Genomic DNA, 21,117 nt, shown 5'->3' on the forward strand with positions numbered 1-21,117 from the left:
TTTAAAATATTAGATATTAAAGCTATCAAAGGTTTGATTGATGAAACCAAATAGAGGCTTTCTAACATGAACCTCACTGTTTGTGGTACCCTGGTGTCCCTGAGCAGCAGGCACAGAGTGCTGCAGGACAGATAATCTTACCAAAACACCTTTCAGCAACACCAAACCTTCCCTGTTTACTCCAGCTTGGCTTGGGAGGAAAGCAAAATAGGTTATAAAGCCAGCTCTTGTACACTGTGCCTCCCACAAAACAACTTGTTGGGAATAATCAAATATACTCCAGCAAGCCAAAGTTTGGATTATCTAGAATCTGGTTTATGTCTGGGTAAATAAAATACAATCAATCCACACACAGAAATTTAATTGGATTTATTTCTAAGACATCCTGCCTCCTGCCTTTTGTTCACTCTGCTGGGCTACTGCCACTTGTGCAGAGAAAAATTGAAATGATGCCATCTACCTTTATGGAATTACATCTAAGATATTTACAGAGGCTCATGTCATGGAGATGGGCTTCTTTTTATTCTTCAGTAAATCATTCCTGGTCTTCAGGTAACACCTGTAATGTTACAAAGGCCAGAAAGTAATTTATGACTCTGAAAACCAGAGAAATTTGAAAAGAACATATATTTTTAAAGCAGGTAAGCTATAATCCTACACATCCCAGCTGAGCTCCCCCCAGCCTGCTGTGGGGATTCAGTCCCAAAGCCTTTGTATGGCGGTGTTATTCAGGACTCTGAGCAGTGATCATGTCGTAATGCTGATAGCATCTCTATAATTCCAGGTATAGTTGGTCTTGGTGCAGGAAAAACATTGCTCCCAGCTATATTTCCTGTGATTTTGTACACAATGTAGCGTTGTATCAGCTTCTGAAAAGGCACAAGGTTCAAGCACAAAACTTTACTGCATGAGCAAGGAACTTGATGTGTCAAATTAGAGAAGAAGAATTAATCCTTGACTATCTAAGCTGCATGGGTGGAGTGCAAACAACATTACTGCTGTCAGAGAAAGTGAAAAGCAGCTGGCTGGAGCCACAGTGCCCCTCCGAGCAAGGCATGAACCAACAGCCTGGGGCAGGATGTGGCCCCTGCTGATGAGCTGTGGGCTGGCCAGCTGGCAAGGGCACCTCAGGGGATGTGTCTCACCTCATATTTTAGTCTAAATGAGCTGCCAAGGCTCTTTAGTGGAGAGAGAATAGGGGCCTCCCCAAAGCTCTTCCCTGCTAAAATGAGTGGGGTGAATTGTTCTGTGTAGCTGCCTGTTTCCATCCACTAACTCCCAAGGGAATCCAAAAAGGTGGAAGAGGACCTTAAGGACAAGTCTGACGACAGCACATCCTAAAGATGTGCTAAAGAGAAGCTTGGCCAGGTTGGAGCAACCTGGTTTAGTGGAAGGTGTCCCTGCTCATGGCAGGGGGGTTTGGTTATCTTTAGGTTATCTTTAATTCCCTGCCGACCCAAACCATGCTGTGATTCCAATATAAGGCAGGAAATTTTCCCTAGAAAGTGTTGCCTTTTCCTTGTGTTCTTTCCTGCAGAGTGAACTCAATGCAGAAATGAAAATGCAGTGCAGGAAACTCCAGGATCCCCAGCTTTGGACACCTGCCCCTTTCAGCAGTGCCTCTCAGACTGGTGCAATCACTGGGGGCTCACAGATCTACTTTCATCCTTACAATGAAGTCTCTTTTAAGCAATGGCACATCCTGCTAGACTCCAGCCAGGCTTTCCCATGGCTTTTTTTTTTTTTTTTTTTTTTTTTTTTTTTTTTTTTTTTTTTTTCTTTTAGACATGGTAACTACAGCAACAGGAACCCAAACAAGTCTGTTCCCTGCGTGATGTGGCTTTGTTGGGTGTTTCTTACAGCTGTGATCAAATGTCCAGGTGCAGCTCTGCTGAGGAGGTCTAACACACACCCAGCAGGACCTAATCAAGCTGCAAGGAAACCTGAGGAGATCAGAGCAGTGGGAGCTGCAGGAAACACAGACAGATTCCAGAGCACTGCCAGCCCCACACTGCATGGGGAGGAAATCAATCGCTGTGGCACTAAATGAAGATTACAAATAGGAGATTCTTCATCAAAGTGTGTAACATGAATCCTTTTTAGTGTGCTCTTTTATTGAAATGTGCTCTGGCTTTCAGTGAGAGTGGCTGCTGTGCTTGTAAGAAGGGCCATGGGGAAGTGCCAAGGGCCATTTCTTTGGTGAAAATCTATAAATGGTTGAAGACTCTGTGCCTTGGTGGCTTTTTCTGAAGGCCACTGTCCTTGTCCTGCTGTCATGGCTCACTGGCACTGCCTGCAAGCAGTGAGCAGGGCAGTGCCTTGTGTTCATCTCTTGGGAACAGGAAATTTCAGCAGAAAACGTTGCCTTTTCCTTGTGCTCTTTCCTGCAGGATGAATTCAATGCAGAAATGAAAATGTAGTGCAGAAAACTCCAGGATTCTCAGCTTTGGACAACTGCCCCTTTCGGCAGTGTGTGTTATACAGGTATTGATTGAGCAGGCTGCAGGGCAGGCAGACTGATGGCAGCAAGCTGCTTTTACAGTGTGGCTCACAAGCATGACAGTGAAATCTTCTTTATCCTTGATCATCACTTCTGTCAGTGCATTTTAAAGCAAAGTTACAAGATTTAGCATTTGATCACCAAAGTGTGTTTAACATCCAAACACTGAAATAAAAACACATTCTAAAGCATTTAGAATAAACAAACAAATAGGTAATTATTCAACAATTCACTGGTATCCTCTAATAAACCTACAGGGCCTTTTGCTTGGAAATTCTCCTTAAGAGGAAGCTCTGCAGCTGAGCTGTTCTTCCCAGGCTGTGGGAACACGAAGGCTGAACAGATTCCTCTCTGGAAGATGCAGCCACCTCTAGATAGAATATGGGGCAACCACATCTTTCTTTGGAATTGAGTGGCCACACACTCAAACACCCAGGCCTGGAGTCAAGTGTCAGAAGGGAGACATACAAAATGTAAAAAGATGGAGTCAAATGATCATATTTTTAAGCTCTTTTTTAGAAATCTAAGTCCTGAAGAGTAGGTCAAAAAGGGCTGCAGAACAGGACAGCTTATTGACTACAGAACATCTTTGAATATTTCCAGTCCTTCCCAAATTACAAATAAAGATATATCTGTGTCTGACACTGCTATTGCATAAAAAACTGCCCAAAACTTGGTGCACCCAATCCCACACTTTCAGCTTGATGCCTCCCTGTAGATTCCACAAGCCAGGGGCATGAACCCACTCATTAAGCACAAGCACTACCCAGCCTCAATCTAATGCAGCAAACAATACCAAATTGGCCATAATTGACACGTGAAACTCCTGTTATGGTGTGTTCATTTATTCTGCATTCATGCTTGTAGCTAATAAAAATAACTTCCACTGATAAATAACTCCTCCCAGGTTCACTGCAGTGAGAAGAACAGGTGTAGCCCATGTCCCCTAAATTGGCCTGGAGGTGAGTTTTAATTTGCCATAAATACTTCATGCTGCATCCTTTACTACTGTATTATTAATTTTCTAGCAAAATGTGAGGCGAATAATTGCACATGGGAAAAGACAGCAGACAGATATTAGCTGGGATTTTTTAACTTTTCCAGTCAGCCTTCAGGGTTTTCTGGAAAGCAGGAAGGACTGCTGCTACTGAGAGAAGTGGCAACATCCCAAAAAAATTGGGAAATATTTCAAGATTTTTTAACTTTTGCTAATCCAGATAACAACAGAAAGTTAAGATGTGAATTATATAAGAGAATAAATTCCCTCAGCCCTGGGAAACATTTAATTTAGATTTCAAATATTCTTGCTTCAATAAAAACTCCAAAAGGAGTCATCATTTCACACTAAAAAAACCCTAAAACTATTCATTTTCAAAAGTATGTAACAGTTTTGTGTTTCTCCTCAGAACTTTACCCTAAACCCAACTATGCTCTAATGAACAAAAATTTTCCATAATACTAAATTGTTGTCAATTGTTGTGGAAATATTTTGTTTTGTTGATGCAAATCATTCCTTTAAGAACTCCTAAACTCAACAATTTGGACCTCTTGCTCTATTCTTCCTCAATTAATTTAACCCTAATAATCTAAAGAATTTTAGGCTGCTCACAGTGGAACAGAATTGAGTGGTGAACACAGCCCTGGGCAGGAAAGTGATCTGCTTTTCCAGGAGGAAATTCTTGATTTAATATTCTTTTTTCCTGACAAGAAGCACATTAGACATAGCTCAAAGAGCACCAAAGCTGTTTAGATTGGTTTTTATCTGATTATCAGGACCTAAATGGATTTCCTGAAAATAAAGTAAAATAAAATAAACCCCTGATGTTTCCTAACAAACAAGGAACCTTCAGTGACGGGGCTCAGAAGATGTACCAAAGTTGAGACCTTACAAAGCACTCTCAAATCTCCTGCTCTTTCCCCTCTCCTGCTCAGATCCCCCTCCTCTGGAAAAACTGTGTGCAGAGCCTCCCCTCAGCAGTGTCACAGAGTCCACCCTTGTCACAGCCCACAAATCTGCACATCTCAGCTGGGCAGCCTTTGGAAGCAGACAGGAAATAAAAGGATCATAAAAACAACAAGAGAAAAAAGGGACTCCAGGATCCTGCTCCAGTCCTGCTGAAATTTGTTCTGTTTGAGCTAAAGGTGCAGGTCCTGTAAGAGCTTTTCAGAATAACTGACAAGAACAAAGCCCACAATTATTAACCTTTCCACTTGTTCCCATAGTTTATTGTGACAAGACAATGCAATAAGCTTGAAGGTAATCAAAAAGCAATTTTGTAGTAGTGAGCTTAAAATGACAAACCTTTCCTTTTCTAAATAAATCATCATTATTCCCACATGGTCCATACTTGACAAGTTTGTTTCCTTAGTAACAGAGTACTTAAACAGGGTTTGTGTGCAAAGATTATACCTTTAGCCACAGAAGTGAAAGAGGAGACAATAGGACAAAAATTGGTCCGCCCACCTGAGTGTGTGATTCCAATGTTTAAGGACAGAATCCAAGGCTGTGCAGAAGCCCAGGGATGCCTCTTCCCTCTGTGCATTTTGTGGACTTTCTGGAGTGTGTGGACTCAGAGGGGTTTTCAACCCCCAGTGCCTAAACTGAATGTAACACTCCCTGATGTTTGTTCAATAGCTCACCTAATGTTGAGGTCAGCTGTCTTATAAATTATTGAGCACATTAACAGTGTTAGGACTACAATATAAATAAAGGGTGTGTGCCAGGCAGAGAAGACAGTCCAGGGTGTCTGGCTGAAAGACAAAAGAGGTAACAGACAGAAGAAAAGACTAATGTGCCCTGGATATGTCCAGGAGCTTTCTGCTTGCTTTCATCAGTAATTAAATGACTGATTGCTTTGTAATAGTGAATGTGCTTGACTGGGTACACAAAACCTGATGTCATGTACTGAGCTCAGTCCAATGCTGGAGAAAATTCTCCAGTGCCTAATTCCTAACTTTTTGCCATCAAAATGGTGAAATCAAGTAAACACTGCATGGCCAGGCCTTAGAGTAATTGAGCTTGCTCAGTAATTAAAGGAGGACAGCTTTTCTAGCCACAAGTTAAGTCAGTGCAAAAGAGACTGATTTAAAGTCTTTCAGCAATTTTTAATACGTTTTCCCCATTGTTAGATGATGGGTTTCAAATTCCCCTTGATGAGCCCTAAAAGTCTCTACACAGGCAGCATGCTGATAACCCTAAATCAGATAATATGGGGTAAACACACCTACCAAAAATCCCCTGCATATTCAAAGTACAATTCCCACTTCCCTCCTCACCCAACCATTTCAGCAGCTGTCCCCAAGAGCCAACTCACAGCAGTTTGTCAAGTGCCAAGTAACTTGATAACCAAAGAACAAGAAAGGGAATATTTCTATTTCCTGCATCAACATCAACACTTGAAAGGCAATGTTGCTAACTCTAGGTAGCAAAGTTTGTTTCTGCAGAGAAATTGTCTGCTTGAGTTTAAGCTGAGATTCAGAACTTAATTTCAGATAAAGCTGGTGAGGTAGTAATGATGATGAATTTTCTCTGTGGTTTATAAGTAAATTTTCTCAGCACGTGTAGATGGGTGTTTATAAATGAATATTAAACTTTGATTTATACAAAAGTATGGCAGTAGATATTCTGACAGACACAGCTAATTTTAGATTTCAATCAAAAGCAGCAGACTCCAGCACTCATTATGGCTTGAATTGATGTTCATCAACACTTTGAAGTGACCAGGATGAACAGGATTCCCCCACTTTCTTACCCTTCCCAGGAGCTGTACAGCTTACAGGCTTGAACAGGCTCCTCAGGATTGTAAACTCTGAGTGCTGCCACTCTCAGAATTGTTGTAAATTCTGCTGGCCAAGAGGCAAACAGATGGGTGGGGTTGAAGGTCACCTGCTGGTTACTCTTGAGGAGACGGTTCTGCCCTTCACTAAAGTCATCTGAAGTGTAGAGATGAGAAGGATTTAGGCAATTCACTTTTATTCAATCAGGAATTTTCTCAAAATGGCCCAGAAAACAACCAAGAGTCACTACTGGAGATATCAGGAGTGCAGAAATGTTAGTCCAACAATCAGAACCTTATTTTCATCTTTCTCCTGCCTCGTGAGCACCCACTCTGCCTCTTGCATCCTTCAGTGTAAACAACATTCAATACTGAGATACAGGATGAACATCAGTCCAGGGTTTTGCTAGTTAAACAATTTACCTCTGTTCATGGGGAATAGTGAGCCCAATTCCTTTAACTCTGGAAATTAGGCTGCCTTATTTTGAAATGTACTGAAACATGAAACTCGCTAAAACTAAATTACTGGCTTAATAATATATTTGCCCAAACATTCTTGGATGAAATATCAGTTTGGAAGAGGCGCCAGATTAGATTCATCAGAAAACATGTTGCAGAGCAATTTACAAAGTATTAAAATGTCAACATCTCTCCAATCCTGCCTCTGAAATGCAAGAGAGGATTTGCTCAGTAATTCTGTAGCTTTGTTTCCTTTTTCCTCTTTCCACATTATGTTCTTTTCTAATTGTCTCCTGTTACAAGAGAGGAGGAAAGTGATCCATTATTAAATGTTTTGCTGAGTGTTTTATCTTTACCCTTTCTGATCAGGAGTGAAGCTTTCCCTCCAAGTACAACTTCTATGTTCTCAAACCACCCACTGAGATTAAATTCTGTTGTTCTACACACTCAGAAAGAACCTAACAAAACCCAAAATGGTTGCACAGTTTTTAAGAAATAAAATTTTGATATTCCATCTGTAACAACAAGATTCGGGAGGTCTTTCAGTAAGAAAGCAGCATTCTGCATTACAGAGCTGAAATTGATAGATGTATTTGCAAAAAAAAAAAAATTGCTGTTTGCACAAACTTCAAGCACTGCAGTGCAGATTTATGCATTTCCTACTGGTAATTTGCATTAGCAATAATCAGATGAAAAAAGCAGAGGCTGCAAGAATGACATTTCCTTCTGCACTTAAGAAATCAAGTGTGCAAAGCTATTTCCTAACATTTTTAAAAGACGGTTTTAATCCCATCTATGATAGTCAAAGGTACCCTCAAACTACATATTTAACCTGTGGTTTAGAATGCTTTTTCTTTAACCTTGGTTTACTTATTTTATGGAACTGGTAAAGCTGAATCTTGAGCCAAGCAAAGACTCATATTCCCATTTCTCACTTGTTCCACAGTTGTCCTGTGTGATCTTTGGTAGATTACTCCCCTCATCTTTAGACATGAGCATTTCCACCAAGTAACTGTGCAGAGTATTCAGAACCTTTAGTCACAGAAAGGACAACCCACGTTCAGATGGTCATCAGGAAGCCTGTTAGTTCTACTGATAGGATTTAACCTCTGATATGGAAATCCTGACACAATTGGGAAAATAATAAACTATTGAAATGGTAGACCTGAATCTCTGACCCTTTGACTACAGACTATTGATGCCAGTGTCAGGAGAGACAATATTTAAACTGACAAATATTTATTCAATATTTAAATGCAAATATTTAAATATTTAAACTGCAAATATTTAAACTGACACAGGGCAGGGTTAGGATGGACATTAGGAAGAAATTCCTGGCTGTGCAGGTGGGCAGGCCCTGGCACAGGGTGCCCAGAGAAGCTGTGGCTGCCCCTGGATCCCTGGAAGTGTCCAAAGCCAAGTTGGATGGGGATTGGAGCAACCTGGGATGGTGGAAGGTGCTGAAAAGAACTTGCATAGAAGGAAGATTCATCATTTGTGTTTGGGCCTTTGAAGACTCAGTGCCAATTAGGAACTTCAGCATCCCATGGTGGGTTTTGTAGGCCCCTGTGGTAGGAGCCTGTCCCTCTCCAGTCAGTGGGAAATAAACTGCTTTTGGCAGGCATCACTCAATCACTAAACTACTAAGGGGCATTCCCTTTGCTTGCTGGCCAGAGAGAGGATAATCTCTTGCAGCTTGAGTGCTCTGCTTCACCTCTTGTAAGATCAAAATCCTCTATTTACACACAGAAACATCTGAAATCTGCAAAGTTGTGTTTTAATCTCAGCCATCATAACTGCACTTCACAGGAACTAAGGTGTGTGGCAGGAACTGAAGTTTATAGACAGATCAGGGGCACCAGGTTATTAATTACCTCCTGTCTGTGAGTCTCTTTGAAATGCAAAGTGTAAGCTCTTAGATTTATTAAAAAATTCCCAGTTACCTCGCTGATGTGCAGTTCAAATGGTTAGAATAAACTGTTACTCTGCTTATTATTCAAATCACTAGGATAAACTGTAAAACCCTGGAATAGCATTACTGAGTGGCTGGCTGGAATCTAATGTGTTTTACAACTTGAAGTCCTGATAATCTGTTCTAAATGCAGCTGCTATGGTGGTGTCCATCTCAATCTGCAGATACCCTGAGACACCAGTTCTGAGAGATGTGAGCATCCACAGCTTCAAGACTTGTTCCTTGGCAGGTTCATCAGGAGGACTGGCACACACACAGAGCACAGTGACATCAGGGCTGCCAGCCCAGTCCAAAGGGACAATTCCTGGGTCTCCCTGAGGCTCAGTGAGCCCAAAGCAGAGGAGGATGCTACAACCCTGCCTCTGTTAGGGAGCACAGCAGCAGGGAAGGATCAAACAGATGCACAAGGGCTGAATCACTGCAGAGATCTCCAGCCTGTAGAGTCCCTGAAACCCTGAATTGCTTTAGTAATCACTTTAGACCCAACTGCTTTTAGTGAGCACTTCAGCCTCCTGTGCCAGCATTTCTTACGCAGATATACAATTTTAGATTAATTTCTTGATTAGAAGCTCATAGTTATCCAAGTCCTTTGCTCATCAGTAGTGTGACATTCACAATCTGCCAACACACCACTCTGGGAGATTAAGTAGAATAGATTTTAAATAGTATGTTATTGACATTTCAATTATTTGAGTTTCAGAAGAAAGTGACCAGATGAGGTTTAGATTCTATGATTTGTCTCTCAGAACAGTTCTGCTGGAAAGGAGCAGATAAAAAAAATGGGCAAGAGGTAGCTGAGGTACCTATAGATCATGGCTGAGGAGAAGAGGGAGACAAGTTGGAGATTCACTAAGGGGATGGATCCAAAAGTGCTTTATGAAATAGTCAAAGGGATAGAAATGGTTTTCCTAATTACCTCAGCAAGACAAAATACCTCAAAGAAGAAGTGCGAAGCAAAAGGGCACTAGCAGCAAGAATGCAATGAAAGGGCATTATTGGCCCCAAAATTATTGGTATAAATCAGCCACCAGCAAAATGAGGACGTTTGGTTCTGTTCTTCATGAGAAGAGCAAGATTCTGGAATAACTCCAGTGGAGGCAAGACAACCTAACTATTTGTGAATGGATTGCAGCTCATGCTTGCCAAAGGCAGCAACAGGTAGGGCTCAGGAACTCAGGAAATCTTTTCTAACCCCATTTTCCTAAGCATTCCATTAAAACTAATCATCATATTACTGTTAGGAAAGTGTGAGATGTAAAAGTGCAAGTGATGTAAAGGCCTGAGATTCCTGCTGATAAAAATGAACAGGGAATATCTCAGGGTTAGACAATGTTCTGTGTGACAGCACCTGCATTCTGGCTGGAAAACCCCAAGCACAAAATGTCAGAACCACTGAAAATCTGTCATTACATGTAACAATCTGCCTCAGTTTCCTTAAATCCTTCTAATAGCAAATAATATTAATTAATAATAATAATAGTAATAATAATAATAATAATAATAATAATAATAATAATAATAATAATAAATGTCCTGTGTTGTAAAAGATCAAAACAATATTTGTATTCTTCTTACTAATTACACGTAAGCCAGACAGAATCAGATTGTCCCTCTGAACAGGAATAAAATGCACGAGGTTTCTGATTTTCATCTACTAAAGAACCTTTCTATTCCCAAATAGGCATAGACATGCTGAACCTCTTGATGACAGCTGCAGGGTGGGAAGAAGTAGGGAAGTATTTGGGGGTTCTGTAGTACTAATTATAATAATTAAGACTGTCACTGGTAAGCACATGATGGCCAAAATGTTCAGCCATTAATGACTTCATGCAGACATCTAATTCCAAATCCAGCCATAGGAGCAGGGGACTCCTTTTTTAGCTGAGCATCTCTGGTTTTTATGGGGCTGATCAAAAGAATCCCAATGATCATCCTATTGCTGAATAACTGCTTAATCACTTGTCTTTTGAGGGAAACACTTCAGCACATGCTTAAGTGCTGATGTAAATTGGGACATTATTTGGGAAATTAACCAGAGTTTGGTGCCTAATTTTAAACACACAAGTTGAAACACTTTGGCATAAATTGTACATTTCTGCAAAGGCACTCTTGCTCAATAAACAACAAATCAGGCATTTTTTTTTAATGCTGTAAAACCTCTTGCCAAAGTGTGAAGATGAGAATATTCTTTTCAATTTTTAGAGAATATCTGAGGCACATTTACTGCCAGGCTAGGAAGAACACTCTGGCAAGAAAAAGGGGAAGATTTTCCAAATTTTATTCCTGGGGAGAAGGTTTATCATGTTACCTGAAGCCATGAAAAGAAAACAGTAAATATAATGCAGCATTAACACCCATCAGGCAGCATGTTTATAGGCAATTGTCTGCTTCACACACCTTGAGTTGTATAATGAGACACAGTGAGTTTTACTACCTCTGAAGTAGAGCAATCATCCTCAAATGAGCTGCCTGGAAAGTATTATTGCTGTTATGAAGTGGAATTTATATGTAAAAATAACAAAACAGATTCAAGTATTAGGTAGGTCCTTGTTGACATGACTGAAAACAATGAAGCCAACCAAAAATAGCCTGTGATTTATCAAAAAGGAGAGTGAGATCAGGGAAACCACTTTGCACTCCTATACAGACTCTGAAACATTTATTTTTTTATCTTGAACCTTCATTTATATATCACCCTTAGGGCACCATGAAGTTTCCATTAGTAGCTAATTGCAAACTTGTCCCTACCTCAAAATTAGTAAATTCCTCTTTGGTCTTAGCTCCAACTGTATTTTTAGAAGCCTTAAAACAGGTTCATAAAGCAGCCAGTGGGAGAGGCTCAGTCTCTAAGAGGTGCAGCAAGGTCCCCTCCTATCCCCATCTGGAGAGCCTGGAGCAGGTCAAGGGCAGCAGCTCAGCACCAATCCAAAACTGGCAGCATCACAGGCGTGGGTGTAAGACAGATTTTGGCTACAGGACCAGACAGCACTTTCAGAGCTTTCTCCAGAAGGAGGACTAAGATTCAGGGGTGAATAAATGAAGGGGTCTGGGTGTGATGAACCAGCAGCTCAGATGTTGAAACCACTCTTTCCCCCTGGTGTTTCTCTCCTGTCACAGAAAGATCAGGCACAGACAACCATAAAATGTTTAACCACTGGTTATTCAGGGTGTAAAGATGGGAAAGCATTTTCCTGCAAAACCTTCCCTTTGTAAGTGCAAAGGAATAAAATCTGGGATTGGACTGCATAACAGATGTCTGATTCCATCTCCTGTGTGGTGAGTGCACTTCAGAGAGAATAACTAAGAAGGGCATCTCTACATGGAGAGCAGCAGGCGAGTAAATATGAAAAAATGTGTAAGTGATGACATTTTGCCCCACATGTGGCACTCTGCACAATTACATATTTTCTTTATAGGAACAGAAAAGGAACCTGAGTGTTCTGTGAGCTGGGCCAGCTGTCGTATGATCTCATACATGCAGCCCAGAGGATTTGTTCTCCTAAACAAACTTGCAATCATCTGTCTTTTTAAATATAACTTCTGTGACACACAGAGGAAAATCAGAAAGCGATGCTGAACGCTTTCTATGCTCTATTAATTTTATTATGTAAATCCACTCCCCAATTGATATTTTCATTCAAAACCAGCACAAGATCCGTCATTATTCCTGGATGTAAAGGGAAGCAAAACAACTAGTATTCAAACAAGTACTCTCACTCAGATTATTATTTTAATACAGCAGTATTGTCTGTAGGTAATTTTTAAAGCATGTTTGCAGAGCAATTTAAGGCTTCTTCTTCCCAGAGACTATTTAGCTCTGTCAATATTTATTAATATTGCTTTTGTAAATACGATAGAAAGCAGAAGTGTTTGACTTAAACCTAATAAGCAGATTTTGAGAAATGGACAACATTGCGTTTTGAGTTACCTGTCTCCATTCCTAATAAAGCAGCAGCAAAGGGAAAGCAAAAGTCACAAAGACTGAAGCCTCATGGAAACATCTGCAAGGCATCTTCAGTGTTTGAACATCAGGTCTGCTGCCAGAGGTGAGCATTAATAGTTGGTTAAAAACTGCTTTTAATGTAGTTAATACAACACTCTCACCTAGTCTATGGACATTCAGACAAGTGTATGCATTTCCTTTAAACACCACATTCCTTAAGTACTTGTAGGAAGTGTTCCACACTGTCCTGGTCTATGATTGCACTTGGTCTGAAGGCCAAACATGGAGTTTGACTCTGCTGTGGATATTGGAGCTCAGTTTCTCAAACCAACACAAACATAAAGAAGTTAATTGGAATTGCTAACAAATGAAAGCAAACAGAAACTCTTTTCCCCTGCAGAAACATATTAGTTGTGTTTTCTCCAAAAACACTATCCAATTGTGATTCATAGAACAGAAGCACCAGCATTTTCAGGCATTTTTGACTGAGCATTCAAAATACAGAGCAGGAATTAATCCCCAAAGCAAAGAACTTCAAAGCAAAAAAAGACAGTTACAGTGGGGAAATCAAAGCAACAGAAAGGCAACGTGGTGTGCTCCAGCCAGGAACAGACCCACACACCAGTTCTGTGTGCTCTTTCTGACAACTTGGGGAATCAAAGTTGAATCACATTTGATAGTTTCAAACCTTTACAGATTTATTGAAGCACAGTTTACCACGAGGGAGAGCTTTACCATTTCCTGAGGGAATTTACCAGCACCTGGCAGTGGATCTGCCAGGCTGTCCTGTAGGCTCCTTCAGCTACTGGAAGGCTGCAGTTAGATCACTCTGAAAATTTTCTTCCTCACTGCAATGTCCCCATTTGGCCCTGGGAACTCAACACTATCATATTTTTCATGGTTCTGCTTTCAGCTAGTTTCAAATAGAGCTTAGTTGCTTATAGTTGCATTTTGCTTATTCTTAAATGCTAGGAGCATGTTTTGGGTGTCTGGATTTTATGGCTGCTATTTTCCTATGGAAACACTACAATAGGTCCATGTTTTACCAAAGGAATAAAGGCAAGTAAATTTTCCAATTATCGAGGTAATGTAGCACTTGTGCATATCATCATGAAGCTGTTAACAAAAATGCTACATTTTCATTAGCTAAAAAGCTATTTATTCCTAATGGGTTGTTAAAGACTGAGGGCAAAATTCCATTTTTGGTTACACCAGCATAAATCTGTAATCCATTCATATGTCTCTGGATTTATATTGGTGCCAGTGAAAGAAGAATTTGCCCTGAATGTTTTAAATGTTTCTATTTAAGAAAGTTATTATTCACCAGTAAGGACCAATCAATAACAGTAATCAAAGGAACTTCTTCCCCCCACCATTAGATTTAATGGGTCAAAGTATTAAAGAGAAGCTGCAGTGGCAAAGATTTTAAGAATCCATAAAAAGTTCAACTTTCTGATGGTGTGAACACTGTATTTACAATATTTTTGGGAAGTCTGTTGGCTCTAGAGAAGACTTAAGCCAAGGATATCTGGCCACCCAAGCATTCCAGGTTGCATTTTTGCTCTTTGCAGAGGGCTAAGCAGCCTTTGGTCTCTCAGTCTGACCTCGTGGCAGCAAACCTAACAGGTCTGTTCTGTACAGAAAGTTTTGGAGGCAAAGATAAAGTCTCTTTGCTGTCCTGAATTCTTGTACAGTGACAGAAGTAACCAGAAAGCATCACATTCTTGCTTGCCCCACTTTTTAAAAGCCAGCAGATTGTTGCTAATACATGTTTTTCCTTCTGTGATTGATTCTTCTATTCATCTATTGATTCATCTATTCCTTTTATCTACTTTCATCTATGGAAGCATTTGCCATCAGTAAACAAATAATATAAATATAATTAAATACAAAAAGGAAGGGAGATGCCTTGCATTGTATGAATTATCACCCAGGAATACATTATAATAAGCATGAATAAAACAATGTTTACTGTGAAAGAAGTAGAAACATGCAGCTGTATAAACACTTCTCAGTAGTAGTAAAAGTAGGATTTCTCACTCTCCTTTTTTTCACTTAGTTGAGTTTAACTGTATAATCCCATAAGCCACTAAGCACTGGAAAGCATAAATAAAAGTAGAGTCACAGAGGGCCAGCATTAATTCACATTACATGGCATGGTAAAATATTAATTTACAATGAAACACAGGGTTTAGGAATCAATGAGTCCAGTCTGAATATCTGCATGGAGCAGATGGGGAAAAAAAGCCTTTTCAAGTACGAGTTAAGAGTGGAGGTCCTTGTGACAATGGCAGTATTTCCAGATGAAATGTCCCAGCATATTCCTCCCAAAATATTTTTAACCTTCTCTTGTTTTGATTGACAAGAACATAAAGTTGCAAGCCAATAGGGACTAATACCATGATAGCACCAAGCACCCTGTGGTCCTTGTCCACAGCAATCAGCTCTACAACATGTGTTTTCCTGTCCTTTAGAGTAAGGAAACAGTGACATGACTTGCTGTGCTGGACTGGAGCACAACTACAGGAACTCAATTGCCTGGATTTGTCAGTAGGAAACCTGTGACAAAGCAATGAAATTAATCCAGAACTCCTGGGTATAATCCTGGGCCTGTTTCCACTCTCTGGGGTGAAAGGGTGGGAAAGCAAATCTATTTCTTTGATAGTCTCTAAGGAAGCAAAAGGGAACCCAGCACATGAGCTCATGAGGTTTAGGGTTTTGGTCATTTGTGTTACTGGAGGGTTTGCCCACTGCAGAACACGTATTCATCTGTCACACGTTTTCAGTCTTGGCCGAAATTCACCTTTCTTTAGTTTCTACTTGCTCGTTTCTCTTTTTTTTTTATCCTTACTCCCTTTGCCATCTGGGGTGCAGCCTTTTTTCTTCCCTTTATTCACTGTTCTCCCTTTTAGCGTGTTTATCACATCAAGCCAGTGGAGGAACTGTGCACCTGCTGCTGATGTGTGGTGTACATGGAAGGTAAAATAATCCCACTCTTCTCTGTGTCCTGGATATCTGAGTCAGGGATAAATTAGGAATTGAGCAATTCCTGGCTCCCATAGCTAAATAACTTGTATATTGTGTTTTAGAGTCCTGGGAGAATTTACATTCTAATTCAATGAGGAAAAAGCAGATTCAGTATTTTCTCATTGAGGAAAATGATGTTTTTAAAGCCACAGGGCATGAAGCTCAAGCCTTTACTATTTCCACATTGTGATGAATAAGAATGTCACAGAGAATTAGCAGATACTCTTTGGAAAGCATGAGGGAAAAGTTAGCCTTGAAAGACAGCTCATGAAAGTAAGGACCTTGTAAGTGAGCAAAAGTACTTTAAAATCAATATAAAATATCAGTCATAACAAAATTCAGATTTCAGAACTGCACTTGGGCCTGATGTGAAAAGTGAAGTCTGGAATCAAACCACCAAACTAACTTTAATTTAAAACTTAGAAGAAGATTTGACCCTGGGCCTCTCAAGTCAAAGACTAGTGCAGCAATCTGTCCCTTATATTGTGTGTATTCCTTCCCCATTCACTTTAACTTCCAAGTCTCATGTGACCTTTCAAAAGCATCATTTCTTCATCTCTAATCTTAAAGCACTTGCATGGGCTTCTGAATGCCCTCAGCACTTCATCAGTCAGCCAGGCTTGTTCCAAAGCATCATCCCAAGCCCTTTTAGTTTGTGTCTCTCTACACTTACTTTCCCATTAGTCCATGGGCCAGAATAAAAAGCAGCCTCCACTGAACATACTCCTTGCACAAGTCCATGAAATGCAGCCTATTTCCCACGAGGATCTTAGCACATTTACTTTAAAAGCTGAATCCTATTATTGATATGCCACTGATTTATATCAGGAAGGCTCAACACCCAGATATAATTTATCTTAGCCCAGTGTTTGGAAAATGAAGCATTCAATATTGTGTCCTTTGACAAATGCACATAGGCACTGGATCCCAGAGGTAGCTCTAACAAATGGTCTTATTCTTGCATCATTCTAGAAATGCCTAAACCCAGCAGCTTCTCAGAATTGCTTTTGTAGGTTCACACCAAGTAGTCTCACTGCTGTTGGAGAGAATTAAAATCAAGCCACCAACCCTCAAGCTCAAAAGCTGCAGAGCTCATTCATTTTTAAACAAAATAATTAAAAGAAAAACACTAACCACAAAGACTTCACCTTTAGAGTCAAAGAGCTTGATTGACTTTTTCCCTGGAAATTTTATAGCAGTAGGGAAATAAACACATTAAAGCCAGGGCTTCCTTTCAGAGTGAATGTTCCATCAAGAAGTGAAAATCTCTCTTAGCTTTCGATGCAGTCATGTGTCTAATCTAACCATAAATACTGCATGACTGTGTTAGACTGATTTAATGGCAGCTCTATAAATAAAAAACCCCTTGACCTAAAGTACAGGCTGTGCTGCTGCCATGAAGAGGCTTGCTGGAGCTGAGGGTGTGGGATAAAGTCCCAGAGCTGTGTCCTGGCCTTGGAGACAGGCTGTGGACAGTGGGAACTTGGATCCCTCCTTCCCCAGTGGCTCAGGCTGAGCTGGGAGAGGGTGCTCTAGCACAGTTTTCCACGTGGCAGGACAGCATTTGGGAGTTGTTTGTGAAATGCTGAGTGCACACAGACGTACAGGGATTGCCACTGGGATGCTGACATTTCCAGCTGGCAGTGCTTTGTGTTACTGAGCTGTTCAGGGCACACAGGGCACTGCAGGAACTCTGTGTGTGTTTCTCACAGGGCTCAGGGCATCTGCTCACTCATGTCTGCTTGTTCTTGGCTCCAGAACAGCCAGGTAAGAGGACAGAGACACCCAGATTCCATGGCATCTAGGGGATGGATTCACACCTCCCTGCCAAATGGGATTTTTGCAGGTAGCTTTGACCATGACAAGACACAACAGCAAATTCTCCACTGGCTCCAGCCATGGAGCAAGAGCTGTTGCAGTAAGGTAGAAAAATTATAAAGAAAAGCCTTATAAAATCAGGCCTGCTCTGGCTGGCCTACCATTTCTTCTAAGTCAAGCTAGCACGTTGCAAGCTCCCATGTGAAAGCAATCCTGTTGTGAGCAGTTTGTTAACATAACAATTTATTTCTGGGTGAAAAAAAAAAAACAGCTTTACACCTTTAGATAGAAAAATGAAAACTCTCTCTCACAAACACCTTTTCTTGCACATACAAACCTAGAGTTTGAGTGACCAAGCAATACAGAATAACAACTTGTTACTAACCAATAAAGTAATTGGCAAGAAAACGACTGACCAACTGGAGTCCCACACGAGGTCTGTAAAACTGTATAAAAAGGAGTTATACAAATAAAGAACGGCCTTTTCCCAGCACGAAGAAAATGGAGTCCTGTGTGATTTATTGCCATAAGAGTGGCATGAGAACCTGCCCTGCCTGTGTCCTGTCCCAGCTACTGCTGACCTGCACATGACCAAAGCAATCACCTTTCCCAGAGGCTGTATTTCCCATACACATTCAGTGTCTGCCAGTGGCAGGGGGAACTGGCTCAAAGGATATAAAAATCCATTTTGTGATCAGTCCAGAGAAAAGGCTGGGTTGGGAAATGGAAGCTGAGCTTGCTGTGCAGCACAGCCATGTGTCAGCTGATGGCCCTGCCTGGGCATTAGCTCTGAATTCTCCAGGCAGCCTCAAAACACCTCTGTGGAGGTGACATCATGATATCAAAATGAAATGAGACTATTTAAATGCAAGACTATCATGGTGCCAGTACAATGTGAAAATGAAACTGAGTCAATGTAACCCCACAGGGAGCAAGTTACAGTTTGAGAGAGAAATAAAACAATGTAAATGGATGTTACACTGGACTTAAAGAGCCCGCTGAGGCCAGGGTCTGTTGCTGAATTTGTTTGGGCATTCAGCTTAATTTGTGCCATATATCTTGAGCTGGATGCATTGTTTTACTGAATAGCTATTAACTAAAATTAACATGCAGCCAAGTATATTAGTGTGCAGGCAGGGTTTGACCTAAACTGTGAAAAGCAAAGACACCATGGAAGTCTGGCATTTCCCTCCTAAGTGGGAAATGTCACTGAAACAACTCAATGATACAGAATCTACACAATTATGAGTATCCTGGCACTGTCAAAGAAAGATGTTTACAAACTCACTGGAAATTAAAATGTGAAAGCATAAATGATATGAGTGTGTTGGGATTCAGTGTGAATCAAGGCTGGATTCAGGGCAGGCAGGGGGAAGGGAAAATGCAGTGTCATCATCAAGTATCTGAAGGGTATGCAAGAGCAAAAAGCAAGTTTTAGTCCTTAGGGGAGCTATTGAGGGGTAATGGCACAAAACTGAGGATAAGAACTATCAGTCTGATTACCAGAAGAGTCCTGCATTAGTGGGATCTGCTGGGCTGTGACAGGATCTCCCTTGGAAACAGCAGATTTCATCTGGATGTCTGCAAGGAGTGCTGGGATTCCTAACACAGGCCTGCCTGCTCCTGTGCTGCTGAGAGTAACAGCGCTGACGCACTCGTGAAGCACATCCTGCAGCTGCCCTAAGCAAGGGCTAAGAAATATAAGAAAAGCTTGGCTTTTTGGCAGCCATGTTTCAGGAGATGCTCTGGACTCTCCTCCAGACATCTGGAGGTGTTAAGGCCTGCCCAAGCAAAATCTCCAGCTGGAAAAAGGGACATAAGCAGGTAGATGCAGAGGCATGGACATCCTCCCACTGCAGTGCACTCATCGCCCACTGCTTTTCTAGATGTGATAGCAACAAAAATGCAATTCCCCAGATGATCACAAACCTTAAATGAATTAATCAGCAACATGTGTACAAGACACACAAATGTTTCATCATAATTTTTTGAAGAAGAACCTGAGATTTATCAGCAGACTCACAGGAATAAGAAGGGGCACTAAAATTTCCCCTTTGTTTCCTATAGTGACAAAATGGAGGAATGGAGAGATGCATGATTGAAATGTCCTAGGTCACCCTAATTCTTTTATTGACACTCATTACTGCAGTGACAGAATACAAATGCTCCCAAAGAAGTATTATATTCTACCAAGCCTATAATGTCAATAATCTTCAGGGAATCTGTAATCCAAATAACCAGGCTTATTTTAGCTGGTCCTAAAGAGCACTTAGTCTATAGCAACTGGCCTTACTACAAAATCCCTGATAAATTTTGGCTTAGAACTACATGTAGCAACTACACAATTCCTGCTCTGTAGCAGGAACTTACTAATGTCTACAAAAAATGCAGCTGAAGGCATAGAACAGTGTCAGGAAAGGATGTAAAAGTCTTAGCTTTCTAGTAGGCAGAAATATGGAAGAAAATTATGGGCCACAAAAAACTGCACCTTGTAACTCATGCAGTTTTTTTGGCATCTGAGAGAGCTTGGCAAAAGCTCTGGCATTGGGGCAGGGATTCACTCCAGGTAGTGCAGCTTTCTTAGCACTTCTGCCTGGTTTGCCTACACATCAGCCCGAGTTTGTAACATGAGTTCTATGCCTTTCCTGCAGCTCTCCTAAAAAACACAGCAGACTGCTACTTTAGAGAAAGAATTCCAAAATCAGTTAGTTGAAGTGAGTGCCACAATTCTTGGATATTGATGGAAAAATAAGGCAAAAGCCAGAGCTGCAGGCTGGTGCCTACCCTCCAACTTGGAGAGAGCCAGACTTTCCAACTGCACACCTTGCACCAGGCCCAGCACCCCCGCTCAAAGCAGCAAGGCTGCTCTCAGGTGCAGCAAGCCTGCTTCCAAGGCCTGGATGGATCAGGCTCTGGGAAGATTCTGATCTGGGGGGATGTGACAGTTACAAATGGCCTGTGCAGGCCCTGTGACAGGCTGCTCACTGGGTAACTGATGAGCTGGTGTCCCGCCGAGCAGAGCCCATGTATTTAGCGAATGACAGAAGTGCGATGTTGATCGAATCTATGTGAATAGCAAAGAAAAGCAAATACAGGCTCTGCTCTAAATGCCCATGATGGATAGATTCGTCTTGCTGTGTGCTATTCTGATTCCAATGTATTCATTCAAAGTACACATGTAATTCAAAATTTTCCTTGAATTTATTCTTGTTTACAGGAACTCTGAAGCACTGTGCTTCCAAGTGTTTGCAAATGACAAAGTACTCTACTCTGCTCCGGGGAAGGATTTGAGTCCATATCCTGAATTAAGTCTATAGCACACTCTTGCTAGCAGCAATAAATAAAGGGTAGGCTTTGATTTGTCTACATGACAGTGTAAATCAAAGGAAGTAGAGGGAACAAAGCCCCAACCACATGGCACCTATGAAATGAGAAGAGGAGGGGTGGAGAACTTGGTTCGGCTTCTACCACAAAGATTTGGCCAAAATCTAATTGGCTTTGAAAGAGGAAAAAGCTCAAACCTCCTGCTTGGAGAGACCTCAGACCCTTCACCTTTGTGTTTCACACACAGTGTACAAAACCACATATTTTACTGAAATAATCACAATACTGAGGTTTTTAA

The 21,117-nt window shown here is 41.0% G+C and overlaps 1 protein-coding gene across 4 annotated transcripts in view; it reads right to left on the reverse strand.

The window, feature by feature from the left end:
* Window positions 1-500: 500 nt before the first annotated feature.
* OMA1 (OMA1 zinc metallopeptidase) overlaps window positions 501-21,117 on the reverse strand; it is a 45,478-nt gene continuing 24,861 nt past the window's right edge. For 3 of the 4 annotated variants that reach the window (XR_008438440.1, XM_053985550.1, XM_053985554.1), the window contains one exon: window positions 501-559. Coding sequence is in view for 3 of the 4 variants with exons in the window: in XM_053985554.1 (XP_053841529.1) it covers window positions 536-559 (24 nt within the window). In the remaining variant the exon portion in view is untranslated. Of the gene's footprint in view, window positions 560-2,554; window positions 2,594-21,117 lie in introns of those variants that run through there. The other variant, XM_053985555.1, reaches the window with a different exon arrangement.

The sequence above is a fragment of the Vidua macroura genome, chromosome 9, assembly GCF_024509145.1.
Source record: "Vidua macroura isolate BioBank_ID:100142 chromosome 9, ASM2450914v1, whole genome shotgun sequence".
Lineage (NCBI taxonomy): Eukaryota > Metazoa > Chordata > Aves > Passeriformes > Viduidae > Vidua > Vidua macroura.